The 15,910-nt window shown below is 36.1% G+C and overlaps 1 protein-coding gene across 3 annotated transcripts in view; it reads left to right on the top strand.

Moving 5' to 3' along the window:
* Positions 1-15,314, top strand: part of LRRC63 (leucine rich repeat containing 63) — a 43,118-nt gene extending 27,804 nt beyond the window's left edge. For 2 of the 3 annotated variants that reach the window (XM_072610592.1, XM_072610591.1), the window contains exons 8-11: positions 2,033-2,116; positions 5,502-5,741; positions 12,960-13,194; positions 14,812-14,900. In XM_072610592.1, coding sequence (XP_072466693.1) covers positions 2,033-2,116; positions 5,502-5,741; positions 12,960-13,179 — 544 coding nt within the window. In that variant the 3' untranslated portion in view covers positions 13,180-13,194; positions 14,812-14,900. Of the gene's footprint in view, positions 1-2,032; positions 2,117-5,501; positions 5,742-12,959; positions 13,195-14,811 lie in introns of all 3 variants that reach the window. The other variant, XM_072610593.1, reaches the window with a different exon arrangement.
* Positions 15,315-15,910: the final 596 nt, after the last annotated feature.

The raw sequence follows: 15,910 nt of genomic DNA, 5'->3' as shown, positions 1-15,910 counted from the left end.
GTGATCTGAACATGCTCCAAAACCTTGCTAAACAAAGAGAAGAAAGAACTTCTCGACTCATAGAAGTTAAAACACTATGTATGACCCATATCATGGTGTAATCTGTTAAAAATCATAAGAAGTTGCTTTAAATAATACACTTTCAGCATTTATCTCAACCATCAAAAGTATTTGAACTTACTTCTAAATTTGTAGGCCAGGTGCCTATCTATGTTGCAAAAGGCCTCAGTGCCTTATAGAGAGTTCAGAATTCTAACATAAACATTTAAATTCTCAGTTTTTTTTTAACTCAGAATTTTTAACAGTACAAAATTAGACAATATCCACATCGTGCTTTAAGATTTGCAAAGTGCGAGTAAGTACGTTAATGCGTTTGATCTCAGCAACGATCCTGGGAGGTAGGTTTTTTAGAGATGAGCCAACTGAGGCACAGAGAGGTTAAGTGACTTGCTCAGCCATTAAGTAGCTGAGCCAGGATTTAAAACTCAGGTCTTTGGCTCCAGGATCACTGCTTTATTCATTTCACCACCTACCTCAATGCACCCCCCTTCTACCTCACCAAATAATTGTATATTGAGTCAATATGCAAAAGCTACATAGATGTCTGGGGCACCTATGTGAGAGCAAGTAACTTTACTGTTTAGTGGCTGAATGATTGTAACTGCCTTGAAGGTGCCCAAATACATCACAGGAGTGTTGGACAGGAAAACTGAGATCATATATGATCTAGCCAAGAGTCTTATAACTTCAGTAATTCCCAAATAAGGATAAGTGTAAACAATATTTTGAGATATCTGCAACAGCTATCATGTGATATGAAATTATCTGTGATTTCTATGTGGTGATAAAGTCACAAGTACTGCTAATAACCCCTGTGATTGGTTGTCTATATTCATGAATTAAGGAAATAGTAAATTTCATTTAGAGGTTGGGGGAAAGTAAAAATGTAAGTAAGTTCATGGACCCCATGAAATCTATCCATGATCCATTAACTCCAAGGTTTGATTTAAAACTGTCTTCTCAATTTTTTGATTCAATTTATTGAAACTCAGAAAGTTTCTTTTTGTTGTTGTTTTGGTGAAGGCTATTAAATTCAGACTGTGTGTGTGTGTGTGTGTGTGTGTGTGTGTGTGTATTTTTAAAAGGTAGAGTATAAAAGGAAACCAAAGTCTGAGTAGATGTAATAGTCACTTCAGATGTCAAAGTCCAATAGAAACAGGGGCCACTAAGCTGTACAGAAGAATCCTGTGGGCTGCATATTGACTTAGGTTAAAATGTAATATTATTTGAGTTTTATTGTATTTTTGCTTATTTTGTTAAGTATTTCCCAGTTACATTTTAATCTCATCCAGAGGGCCATGTGCAGCCCTCAAGCCCATGTGTTTGACACCTCTGGTGCAGATGACTATACCACTCTCACTCACAATCACTTTGCTGACTTATTAACCATTTTTATTTGTTTTAAAAGAAAAATGGGGATTCAGTTGGGGTTTGAGGAAGTATAACTGAAAATGACTATGACATAGAAACCAAAACAACAATAAAATTTTCTGGCAGCTAATGACTATGCAGCCTTATGAAAGTCACTTCAATTCTTTAAGCCTCAGTTTCATCATATATAAAATGGACATAATGATATTTATGTTGCCCACCTTCAAATAAGACAATGTATTTGAAACTGCATCCAAAACTGTCCTTTTTTTTTTTTTTAACAGACCTATGACTTATTTAGTAAAGGGAGCTACGAGTGAAGACCTTACCCTACAAATGCAGATCAGCCCCTTCCCTATAACCTCAAGTCTTAAAGTTGTCAGGTGCACTAAGGTTAAATGACTTGCCCAAGGTCACACAGGCAGAACTTGAACTCAGATCTTCCTGACTTCAAGACCAACTGTCTAGCTACTATACATTGCTACCTCTCTTTAGAAAAGAACAATTTCTTGTTCAGTGAAATTCCTAATATTCTTTAATTCTCAATAAGTGACCATCACATAATTGTTTTTATAGCATGCTGGTTTTCTCCCTTTTTCAGGTTATTTACATTGACTGCACTTGAGTCCCTAGATGTCTCCTACAATGAAATTACTTCTATTCCAAATGAAATCAAGAATCTTAGGTATTTAAAAAGAAGTAAATCTAAAAATGTTAATGTATTTTAAACATATTCAGTCACAAGATGGAATTGTTCTTTTGGGGAGAATTTAATTCATATACTATATGTTAAGTCGTAATTTAATAGCAAGTAAAGATAGAATCTATAACGTATTCAGGAAGAATGTAAATTGTGATTTCTCTGTGGCATATTAATCAATCAGCAAACATTTATAAGGCACCTACTATGTGCCAGGCATCCTAAGGCTAGGATAAAAAGAAAACAAAATTCTCCAAAACTGTTTGAAAAAGAATCTTAGTGACTGCCTACCAATATTGAGTTACCATTATCAATATTTAAATACTAATTACAGGAACTTATTTCAAAAGGCATTTAACCTTGAGATAGAGGAACTTAAGAATAACAGGCTGTAAGTGAAAATGCAAGAATATATAAGAGGGACTTAGCTGATCTTAATGTGCCTTTTAAAAAAAACCGCTTGGTGTCTAATGCATAAAGCTAAATTGGGCAAGTCTGATTTGATTTTTCCATTTTCTTGATGCCTAATTGTCCCAGATGCTTTTCTGTCTATTTCCAACCCTCATCAGAAAAAAAAAAGCACTTTTGTGCACAAGAGAATTGAGACAAGTGAGGTTTTTTTAAAAAGAAAATAAGTAATGTTGATTCTCTTTTAACCAAAGAGAAAGGAATTACTATAAGCAATTACTACACTATAAACAAGTTTATTAAGAAAAGACCTTTATGCTGATGAGGGCCAGGGATATCTTAATTAGACCGCATTTGAGAGCGTGCCCCTTAAATGTTTCAATTAATTTTATATTTAGAGAGACATTAAAGTATTTTACTGGCTAAAATATAACATCAAACCTGCTGCTGACAAACATACCTGGAAAAAGCAAAGAATGTAGGCGAGATGGGTGAAGAATAATGACCTTACCTCCAGTTATGTTCCTGGCTCAGATTTATTTGCACACTAAGACAGAGAGAATATTGAGACTACCCTAGGTCAGATAGTTGATTGTGACAAGAAAAATAATAGAGATTAAGAAGAAATGAGTTAGTCTTCATGGGAGGTCACTCTGCCTGGTTTTTTTAAAGTGGATATAGTCTTGCTGTGATTAAACAGTGTATATTTAGTAGGAAAAGGCTTTTAGTCACCATCCCATAGTGGACCAGATGGGAGGGCTAAGGGGTAGTCCTGAAGAGAGGAAACCCAAAAGCTAGTGAGATAAAGCATTGCCCAGCAAACTCCAGAAAGGAGTAGAAAGATATTTCTAGCGGATAATGGAGGACTCCACAAAACAACCAGAGGCCGATGATGATGCCCAAGCCTGAAGGCAGCAGTGATTTCACTGTTAGACATCAGAAGACCTGCAGGATTGGGCATGGGAATTCCCTCTTCACATATGTGCTTTGATCATACATGTTCCTAATATGTATGCCCTCTTGTGAGTGCTCCTTACCTGTGCCCATTCTTCCAACTTAGGGTATAGGTATTTGTGGGAAAGAGTGCCCCAAGTTTTGGGGGAAAATATTGTCATTCTTCTTCTTACTGTACTATCTTGTTAAATGTCTTTGCATTGAATTGTGTCCTCTGGTTGAGGATGCAATATTTACTATGAAAATGTAAACATGTAGGTGGGAGCTATGGTTTTGAGTGAATCTGGACCCATAGAATATTGAATAATTCAACTGCATATGAAGAAGTCAGTCAGGCAATGAACTTGCTTCTAGAACACATGATATTCTCACTTTATACTTGACCACTCTTCTGCATCATATTCCAAAAAAGTATGAAAACTGTAAGTGATGGCTTTGGGACTTATCACTGTAAGGCAAGACATAGTATCTTATTAAGGAAAGAATCTTTTGAACCAGAATGGACAAGTGAATAGAAGAGTTTCAACCTCTCTCACTTCTTATCTGGAGGTGACCAACCAGGAGGAGCAGCCTCTGCCAATCCTGGACTAAATTAGGTCATTGCCCTTGATGAAAGGAGCATTATAACATTCCAGATGAAAAAAAAAATCTAGGAACGCAATCCATTCATGGTGATAATGGACCTTAAAACAAGTTCATAGGCCAAGGACCTATCCAGCCTAGCCTGGCAGCAGCAGCCTCACAGCAGTGTAATTTGCCCAGTCATATCTGGCAGTAGCTGTTCAATGGCACACTACCCTTCCTGACATCATCCAGGCCATCACCCAGCATCAGAGTGTCCTGGCTGGCCCAGGCCAGCAGCTAAGGGATCTAGCCCAGAAGCTGCCAAGTTCAGTGACCAGTCATCCTGCTCAGCCCAGCCTCATAGCATCTGAGCTCACTGAGGAGGTAGCATAACAGCTGACCTAGCTCAACAGTGAACTGACCCATACAGCTGTGACACTATACTCTGCAAGAGGCAACTCCACCTGAGACCCCAATCCAGCTGAGATGCTGTGTCCTGTAAGGAACCAGCATTGCTGAGCAGTGGAGCAACCCATCCATCGCTGACATTATGTCTCACAGTGAACTTCATGATCCTCTGGATAAATAAGGGACATTGAGGCCATGCAGGTTTGGATCGTGCATACTCCATATACACAGGCCTCACTGATACCGTACTTTAAGTTCATACCCACTCTTGTCTTCAAAGACTGTTTATTTGTGGAAAAGTGCACTTGGTGCTATGTAACTATTGTTTTTGTCATGTCATTTTACTAAATGCCTTTGTTAAAGAATTCAGCCTCTTGGCTGATTGTTAAGGGAATACAAACTAATAGGGGCTCAGAAACTAGTGTTAGGAAGATAGCCATCCACAGATTAGTTACCCCTAGAATGCTGAGAGTAGGAGCACCTTCCACACTATGGCCTCAAAACTGCTGGTGCCACTTTCTTAGCTATACTAGTCCTTGGACTTCAGACAGTTCAGTTAGGCCCAAAGTTTAAGCCTTTCTTGTCTGATAAGACCTCTCAGAGTTTGGTTTCTAGTTTGCATGACTTTTGAGAAACCCAGGGCTACCTCCAACCTATGAATATGAAATCACAGTGATGCTTTACCTGAATACTTGATGATTTACTGCTTTTACACAAAAGACCTGCCATTATTAATGTACATATTTCACTAGAACTCCCACACAAATGTTTCATATGGACTAATATTCTGATTCAGTTGCTTAGCTAATGACAATATAGTTCTGAAACTGATTCTGATCACATTTTCTCATAAGAATTCCACAGTTCTTATTGTAATTCCAAGGAAACACCTGTGTTTATTAAATTTGTTGTATTAAGTGGTTATTAGATACAGTGGGAATTATTAGTAACCATGGCTCTCAAATCAGATTATAATCAGTGTTTGGCTTCAGTAGTTAATTTCACAAGTGACTTTTGATGATGGTCTTTTCTGCAGGTCCCTTAACAATTTGAATCTTGATGGAAATGAACTGACATCTTTGCCACCTGGAATTTTGAAAGTTTCACCAGATATGTTAACTGTAGAAAATAACTTCCTGCACCCTTTGTTTTGGAAAGCGAATTCTAAAAATGATGTTCAAAGACTCAAAGATCTAGCCCTTGTGTCCTTTTCCCAAAACCAACTATGGAAATTTTATAAGATGCTTCCAAATGAAATAAAGGAACAACTTCTGACGTAAGCAAACTATGGAAACTTTTTATTGATTACAATTAATTTTCTATTTTGTTCTTAAGCAGAGTATTCAGTATAGTGGAAAGTATAGTGAAATCAAATGATCTGTCTTTGAATCTTGCTCTTCCACTAAGTTACTAAGATGACCTTGAGCAACTTACTTTCTGGGTGCTCATGTTTCCTCCTCCGTAAAATGAAAGTGTTGGATTTCACTAAGTGGTTTTTATTAGGTCATCTTCTTTAGACCCAGTGTACAGTACATTTGATATAAGGTTAACTAGAAATATTCCTCTGAGTTTTCTTCTGATGCTAAAGAATCAACCAAGTGATTTCTATACCTGCAAAGGGGAGAAAACCTACCTTCTTTATTTCATGAATTATGACTTATTCCCAATGTAAGCTGGAAATCACTTAACTGTAGCTGGCAAACATTGTATAATTACCAGTTAAAACTTTCTATTGAGCATCTGAAGAGATGGAAGAAAGTGCTGGAGTGGGACCATAGGAGCCATTTCTGTGTCTAGGAGACTGTGCAAAGAAACGTACTTTTTTGACAAGAAGAGTTCAGTAGTGGAATAAATAAACATGAATGCAGAAAGCCATCACTACTTTTTCAAAGGAATTCCCAAGCTCATTACCACACTTTGGTAAACCCATAAAGGGCTATTCATCCATAACTTCCTGATGAAAGCTAGTTTTTCTCTAATCAGTCAACTAAATTCTTAAATATTTAATCCTTAAATATTTTACATGCTAAGTAATATACAACTCTTTGTAATTGATTCCTTGTAAGATAGGCATGGAACTAAACGGGTCCCAGTGTTATATAGTAATGAGCCCACCTGCCTTCTGTATATCTGATCCAAGTTTCAGTCCTAGCTAACATAGTAAAACTGAAAAATTTAAGTGGAGGAAGGGATAAAGGATGTAAGAAAAAGGAGTAAAGAAGCTCAGTTAAGCCTGAAAGGTTATGGAGGAGTGATAAGACAAGCAGTGACCAGAGAGGCTTCAAGGTCAGACTGCCAAGGGAGAAAGGGCAATTCAAAGACCATAGCACCAGAATTTCTGTAAATGATCAGAGGGAAAAAGACATGAGGCATTACTGGTAATAAAAATGAACAGAATGCATAGTTGTACCCAAGCAAACAGGAATGAACATCTATTAGTAATTGGCAGGTTAGGCTCAGGAATGCTAGGGCATAGAAACTAAAGGCAAAACATGATTAAGCATCCTTAAAATGAGGCATCTGGATTATTTTTTAAAGTCTTTTGAGAGGTTTTTTTCACCTGTAGATCTATGATCCTATGAATTTTTTGCTAATATGTTTATATACAACTACAGTATAGAATGTTTCCGTGATTCAGATGATTGCAAAAGTTTAAGGTGAGGCAAGTTTTTCTTGGGACTCACTCCCCTTCTATGAGAGATGAACAAGGGTATAAACAAGCAGTACAGAATTATATACGTCAGACATTCCAGAGACATTTTTATGTTGCATTGAATACCAGTATCTATTCAGAAGGAAAAGCAACTAGGAAATAACTAGAGTGAGTAAGGACTGTTGTTCATACTAAGCTAGGCATCCCCTGGTTTAAAGAGAACCTTATATAGAAACTCTTAGATTTCCTAAAGGGAGAGATGCTTGCTATATTAGCAGATTATGATTATTAGTAGACTCAGACTATTGTTAAGGGCAAGGCCTCCTGGATAGTCTCAGTCCTTGTTGACACAAATGGGAGGGCTTGGAAAAACTGTTGAAGCCAAAGTTGTCTTCCCAACATCCAGTCATCATTATCATGTTCATTTAATAGATGAAGAAAAAGAGACTTAGCAATTTACTTAAACCCTGCTGGAATGAGAAGGCATGATAGTTTAATATCTGTACTGGGTGCTTAAATAACATGTCCCTTTCTTTCTATCAGAAAGTGTTGACTAGACCATTTGGTATATTCTTTTCAGAAGAAGGGTCACTTTTTTGACGGGTGTGTCATCCTAACCCACCAAATGAGGCCCAAGGCTTCTGAATTGTCAGTTAAGTTTCTGGGCTACTCATCTGCCATTACACAGGTAACAGGAAAATCACAGTTCCTGGCCCTGAGATGAGGGAATATAAGCCAGATTTCACCTAAAATTGACTTGCACAGATAAGAATGACCATTAAGTTTATTGACATTACAAGCTATAGATTCCCCAGAGTGTAATAAATCAGTGAAATACTAGAATCTTTAGCTTTTCTTCTTTGGGAGAGAAAATAAGAAAAGTTTCCATTCAATATTACTTCTAAATCTCTAGCCTCTTAAACTTATTGCTTGACTTTAACCTATTCTGTATAGGATAACATATCTCTTCTAGACCAGATCTAGGATGTAGGTAGGTGTGGACAAAGAAGTTGCAGAGGAGCTCAATAATAAATTTTTCAGTATTCTTTTTTAAAATCTTTGCAGCAAATATCTGTGTTAAGAATCTGATATCTAATATTTATATTCATAGATGCACAATATACTATATTCACATATGCATATATGCATCCTTATATGTATATATACACATGTACATACACGCATATATACACACAATTTTAAGACCAAGAATAATTCTAAAATGAATAAGTGGTCAAAGGATGAGGGCAAACAGTTCCCAAAAGAATTACAAACTGTTAAGCTATTATATGAAAAGTTGTTCCAAATTACTAATAAGGTGGTAAATACAAATCAAAACTATATGGAAGTTTTGCATCACTCCTAGCAAACTGGCAAAGATGACAGAGGATAGGAGTAGTTGATCCTAGAAGGACTGAGGAAAGACAGATTAAATTGTATGCTGTTGGTGGAAGTTTGAATTGTTCCAACCATTTTGGAAAGCAATTTTTAACAAGAAAGTGAGTAAGTTTTTCATACCCTTTAGTCCCAGAGATCCCCCTGCTAGTCTCCATACCAAGACTGCCAAAGAGAGAAAGAAAAGTCCCTTATACTTCATAATATTTATGGTAGTATTTTTTGTAGTAGCAAAGAAAAAGAAGGAAGGAAGGAAAAATGAAAGATGGAGAGAGAAAGAAAGAGAGAGATGGTGGGAATAGGAGGAAGAAAAGAAGGAAAGCAAAATGAAAGATGGAGAGAGAGAGAGAGAGAGAGAGAGAGAGAGAGAGAGAGAGAGAGAGAGAGAGAGAGAGACAGAGAGAAAGAGAAATCGTGGGAATAGGAGGAAAGAAGGAAGGAAAAAAAGGAAGGCACTGTTGTATGCTTTACACATATTATCCCATTTGATCTTTACAACGGCCTTGGGAGGTAGGTACTATTGTTATCCCTATTTTACAGTTGAGGAAACTGAAGTGGAGGTTAAGTGACTTGCACAGGATCACATAGTAGGGGGTCAGATATAAACTCAGGTTTTCCAGCACTCTATCTACTGTGTCACCTAGTTGCCTGTAGGAAGCAAAGTAGCTGTCCACTAGTTGGGGAATGGCTAAACAAATTTTACATAATTATTGTATTGTAAGAAATAGTGAATATGAAGAATACAGAGAAACATGGGAAAACATGCAAACGGATAACAAATTGAGGTAGGCAGGTAAACGATAAACACAGTGACTACAGCAAAGAACAAACTAATAAAACTGAATGCAGTGTAATAGTATTTTTTCCAAATAAAAATCTCCCCTTGCCCCCACTTTCCAGCTTCCTTTTTGTGTATTGTCCTCCCCTGCCTTCCCCCCTCTGCCCCATTAAATTATAAGCTACTTGAGGACAGAGATGCCTTTCTTTTTCTCATTTGTATCCTCAGTTCTTAGCACAGAACCTGGCACATAGTAGGCACTTAATAAATGTTTATTGAATTGAATTGCCTTTTCTTCCTCCCACTCCCCTCCCCCCCATGCATACACACACTGAGAAATTAAGAAAAATAACAGCACCAGCCCCTGTAGCAAACAAGTATAACCATGTCAAAGAAATTCTTGTATTGACCATGTGGAGGGAAAAAAAAGTTTCAATCAGAATTCCAAATGTGCATCTCCTAATGGCAGCCTGTTTCATCCTAAGACCCCTGGAATTATGGTTGGCTATTGTGTGGTTCAGAGTTTCCAGGACTTCGAAAGTTGATTTTCTATACAATATTGTTATTGTTGAATTTCTTGTTTTGCTGGTTCTGCTCACTCCACTTTGCATCATTCGTACAAGTCTTCTCAGGTTTCTCGGAAACTATCCCCTTCATCACTTTTTACAACACAATAGTATTGCACCATATTCATATACCATAACATGTTCAGCCATTACTCAACTGATGAGCGCCTTCTCAGTTACCAGTTCTTTGCACCACAAATATTAGATACTTATATCTAATAATATTACATTATAGATATTCTACAAATATATGTGCATATAGGTCACTTCCCCCTTTCTTTGATCTCTCTGGAGTATAGACGTAATAGCAATATTCCTGAATCAAAAAGTATGCACAGTTTAATAGCTTTGGGGGCCTACTTCCAAATTGCTTTTCAGAATGTCTGGACTACTTCATAGATCCACCAATGGTAATTAATGTACCTCTTTTCCCATAGCCCTTCTAGCATTTGTGATTTTCCTTTTTTAATAACTTTGCCAATCTGAGGGGTATAAGGTAGAACCTCAAAGTTGATTTAATTTGCATTTCTCTAATTACTAGTGAATTAGAGCTTCTTTTTCAAAGGACTTGATAATTTGGATTTCTCCTTTTGAAAACTACTTATTCATGTCTTTTGACTATTTATCAGCTGAGGGATGGCTCTCACTCTAATAACCTTTAATCAGTTTGTTTGTTTTATCAATGAAATTTTTATCAGAGGAATTTGCTGCCAAGATTTTTTTCCCTATTTACCTTCTTATCTTCTAATTTTAGCCACATGGGTAATCAAAATTGTTCATTTTGCCTTTCTCTCATTCTCTTTTGGTCATGAATTCTCCCCCTCACCATAGATCTGACAGGTAATTTCTTCTTTACTCCTAATTTATTTATAATTTCACCCTCTAAGTAATATATCCATTTAGAACTTGTCTTGATCTCTGGTATAGCATGTTGATTTATGCCTAATTTCTACCAATCTACTTTCCGTTTTCCCAACATTTTTTTAAAATAATGAGTTCTTAACTCAATGACTGGCATCTTTGGATTTATCAAACACTAGGGCACCGTTCTCAGTCGCTTCTTTATGTTGTGTATCTAATTGGTTCCCCTAGTCAATTTCTGTCTTTTTTTAACCAGCTATATAAGTATATTGACCAAGCTTGGCCTCAGAGAAAAAAGATGAGAATGCATTCCCCCTACCTTTCTTTGCAGAAATGGGAGGTTATGTGTTTTGAAAATCATATACATTTTTAAATTCCTTTGATATGTTGGTTAGTTTTGCTGAAGGACTTTTTTTTTCCTTCTTTCTTTTTTATTATTTGTTATGAAGTGTAGCTTTCTGGGTAGAAGAGGAATATATTTGAAAATAATTTTTATGTAAAAACAGAAAGACAAATGAACAATTGAGAGCATGAAATATTATTTTTTATAGCTATGCTTGGCTTTAATACTAGATAATTCTATTCTCTACAGTATATACTTATGTATTTTGTGAAGAATAAAATTTCCTGCATGACAGTGAGGACTCCAGTCACACAGTAGACATTAACAGCAGAAAGGAGCCACAAATTTCAAATGTTGGAGGGTGACATTTCAAGAACGTTTTCTGAAACTCACAAATTCAATTTTTCTGCGTGTTGCAGATTTGAGTTCTCATTAGGATGTGGAAAATCTCTTAATGTTTCCACTGAAATAAGCAAGACCACAAACTCATAGGATCATAGGAATTAGAGCTAGAAGGAACTTGTCTTTGGCATTATTTGTCTCACCCAGGTCATTGAGCTGATTGGATGTGTGCCATTAATGATTTTAAAAGCATAAGAAGCTTTTAGTCTTAGGGAGCCAGGACAGATAAGCTAAATGCTTTTATTTTGGGGGGAAGAGGAGAATTTTACATAAACTAATATCAAGAATAGTGTTTGATATAAGAACTGTTATTCTTATTAGGACTTCTGTTGCTATTGACTTGTGTGGGGACCTGGAAAACTGCATTTGTGTATCCTTTTCAGTGTTTGTATTTAGTAAAAGGTGGAGGGGTTTTTTGGGGAGGAGGGATTGTTTTGTTTGTATGTTTTTAAAAATACTTGCCTAATTAATTCATTCTCTCCAGACTGTGAATTTGGGTTTGGGGCCAGTTATAGTTGACCTACGATAGGACTTAATAGATCATTTAGTCTAATCCCCTCATTTTTCAGATGAGGGTAGAGACCCACAAAAATGACATGACTTTCCCAGGGTAACATGGGTAATTACTGGCAGAGATACTGTTCAAGACTACAAAACTTTGGACTACGAAACTTTCCATTACCCACTGTTGCCTCCCATTTTAAAATTAATCTCATAGTTAGGATAGATTCTATTTGTTGACTTAGTTTGGATTTTTTAGCTTGAAATAATATTATAATTATAAATAATAATAAGTAATAGCTACCATAGAATACTTGAAGGTTGGTGAAGCCCTTTACATATGCTGTCTCATTCAATCCTCTTAACAGTTCAGGGAGGTAGGTGCTATTATTATCCCCATTTTACAGATAAGGAAACTGAGACTGAGGGAGGTTAAAACACTTGCCCAGAGTCACATAGCTAGTAAGTTTCTGAGGGATAATGTGAATTCAGCTCTTCTGACTCCAAGTCCAGTCTTCTATCTACTGTACCACCTGTCTGTAACATAGAATGCCATAGTTATTGTTATTTATGTTGCTTATGTAAAACAAATGCTTCCAAGAAATGATTTATGTCCAGCCCCTAGCACAGTGCCTTAGCCATGGTAGGTACTGAATCAATAATTTCATGGAATTGAATTGAATCTAATATCTGTCAGTCATGCTCTGAGAGAAAGAGATAGAGAGGAGATAGAGTAACTGGAAATGTTATTTTAGGCACACAACAAGACTGAACCTAGAACCAATTCCTTATTATTGTTAGATAGTTAAGCACAGCTCATAAACTACTGAAAGCATAGCTCATCACATCAGATGTACCAAGGGGACACATGCTACTGGTTTTCTTTCCCAGACTTTCCCACAAAGCATAATAAGAATACATACATAGGTAAAACACCACAACTAAACTGTTTCCCTACTGCAAAAATCCTAACTGACCCTTATTTTTTTTTATAGTAGAGTGGAAAGAATAAAAGCCATTGAGAGAGAGGCCCTGGGTTCAGATCTTACCTCTGATGCTGACTCTACCAGTAAGACCTTGCACAAATTGGACCTTCCCTGGACCCCTTCATCCTCTTTAGTGAAAGAAAAGGGTTGGATTCAGTGGCTCCTGAGATGCCTTCTAGCCCATCATCTGCCAGTTCTGGTTCTGCCATGTCATAAAGGGACTGGTTGAAAGTTCAGTGCCAGGGTTGGTTACTTTGCTTCTCCTATTTAAATTTGTGGACTATATGTAGGTTCCGAAAGGACAGAAATTCTTAGGCCAATGAATGTGTCTTCCTACGTCTTTGATTTTGATGTTGCTTTCTCTATCCTGCCAACAAAGTCTAGAACTTGCATAGAGGTGTCTTGGTGCACTTTTACTAGCAACATTGCCATTCGATGCTTCCATCATTGTTTCATCTGGTAGAATCATAAAAACAAACAGGACTAGGAAAAAAAATATTCCAGAGGAAAAAAAGACAAGAAATATTCTCATTTTGCCATTTTTTCCATCACAATTGTAAAAATTTTTTTTGGAAAACTTAATTTAGTGTGGCAAATGAAGATGTTTTAGGCAAAGTATTTAACACTAAAAGAAGGAACGTGTTCTTTCCTATGATGACTTCCAGAATTCATTCCTTTCTTTTCTTCATTCCCCCAAAATCTTGCCAAATCTTCAAATCTCTCATTATACATGAGTGCTTGCTGTTTATTGACTTGACTTCTGACTTCTCACATCTATACCTCTGTCCAAGCCTAACCAACTCATGCCTGGACACCTGTATCAATCTCATATCTAGCATCCTTTTAAAATCATCTAATTTCAGATTGGCCTATATAGAAAACAAATCATCATCTTTGATCAAGAACTGGAGAGCTGGAAAGAACCTCTAAGAGATGACTCACTCATTATTTTCATCATATCCTTCTCCTATAATTATGGTTCTATAATCTATAATAATTATAGTTCATTCATCAAAATCTAATTTCCCTAATCAAATACATGCTTTAAGACTTGTCACCAGTCAGCACTACCCCCTTCTGCCCACCTAACTTTCCATATTTTCTGCTACACATCCCCTTAAACTGTCCACTCAAACCAAGCCTACCTGTTTATGCTTGTACATTGTACCACTAGACCTCCCTTAGGAAGGGTCAATGGCCTGAAATGTGCCATCTTTGTAGATAACACAGGGAAATGTTAAATGAATTTCAGTAGCCAGAAGTCCATTAGAATCACAGTTTGTAATGCTACTGGTGATGCAGAAGTTGGTGACTATAATGTGTAGTATAGCTACATAGTGATTTTCTTTCCTAAATGTGAAATGCTTATGGTGGATACCACTCATTTAGAAATTAATCATGAACTGCTCTATGACTTCTCCCTCATTGCTATTTTAAATTGTTATTTAATTTTAACTCTGTTCTCCATTCATATGCACCTAGGCAGCTTGAATTAGGAAGATCTGAGTTCAAATTCAGCCTCAGACATTTTTTCGCTGTGTGACCTAGGCACGTCACTTAACCTCTGCCTGCCTCAGTTTCCTCAGTTATAAAACAGGGATAATAGTAATGCATACCTCCCAGGGTTATCATAAGGATCAAATGAGATAATATTTATAAAGCATTTTGGAAACCTTAAAGCACTATATAATTGCAAGTTATTACTATTATTTCTCTTTATCTTTTCAACTTCACTGTAAAGTCATTGAGTCCAGGGATCATCTTTTGTTTCTTTGTGTTGCCTATGGTACTTAAGTGCATCCTATATAGTAAACATCCAACAAATATCAAATGATTTACAGATTTGATTTCTCTGTTTCAGCCCTAACTTGTGTGACTACTGCCAGGGCCCTTTGTACGGCAAAGGACTTCGTCTCATTCAACCCTTTGATGTTTCGAATAATCCACTTCTTCCAGTCTTGATCAATGTCTGCTCTCCAAGGTGCTTCAATAACGCAAGTTCTGATCCAGATCTCTTGAAGGTTTTGACCAAATGATATTAAAGTCATGACCTCATTAAGAAAACAGAAGTTCTACTGCCCAAATCAGGAAATTTTACAGTCTACAAGTTCTCATAATATCTCTTAGGGAATCTAACATTAGTGTAGTTACTTCAAAATATGGATCTCTTAACCCGAATCTTCTCTTAATCCAGGAACTTTACACAAGTTTATCATTAATAGGAATCATTGACTATTTCTGAAGGAAGAATTTGTAAGCTTCGTTGGAAAATATGGAGACAAGGACAGTTCTTTTCATTATGTGTTCTACATAATAAGAAAAGCATATTATAATCTCTCACAATAAACATTTTTCTGCATTTAACCTTTTTACCTATAACCTGTTTCTAAGTTAAGAAACTACTGTGTGAAAATGAAATGTGATTTATGCTCATTATAGTTTCAGACTTCTGAATTGATCTCATCATTTTAAACTTTTGTGCTATAATAATATCTATAACAGGGTATATCCAGTACCAACTGCCTATTAAAGGAACTTTATTTTTAGCTTTATTTTTCCATTTATTTTTTAAGATAATTTATTATCTATGTCTTTAAATGATGACAAAAACCAAGCATACAATTATAGTTATTTATACTTAAAATGTATATCCCAATGTATAATAAGTCCATAATAGTTTTATCTTCTTCCATTCTCTATTTGTTCGTTCATTTTTGTATTTCTGTATAACATATATATATGTGTGTGTTTCTATTTACATAGTTATAGTTTGTGTATATACGGCTCTTTGGGTTATGCTTTGTATTATATAAATATTTCTTTATAAATATTTAATGGCATTATACTGTGTATGTTGATATTCCAGATGATTGTCATTAACCAGTATTTAGGTGTTTGCTTGTTTGTTACTATTCTAACATAAGATAGTATTTTGATAAGGATAACTATGAGGATAAGAT

This window comes from Notamacropus eugenii, chromosome 5 (assembly GCF_028372415.1).
Source record: "Notamacropus eugenii isolate mMacEug1 chromosome 5, mMacEug1.pri_v2, whole genome shotgun sequence".
Lineage (NCBI taxonomy): Eukaryota > Metazoa > Chordata > Mammalia > Diprotodontia > Macropodidae > Notamacropus > Notamacropus eugenii.
The sequence above is the reverse complement of the archived record's forward strand: the minus strand, read 5'-3'. Positions and strand labels throughout refer to the sequence as shown.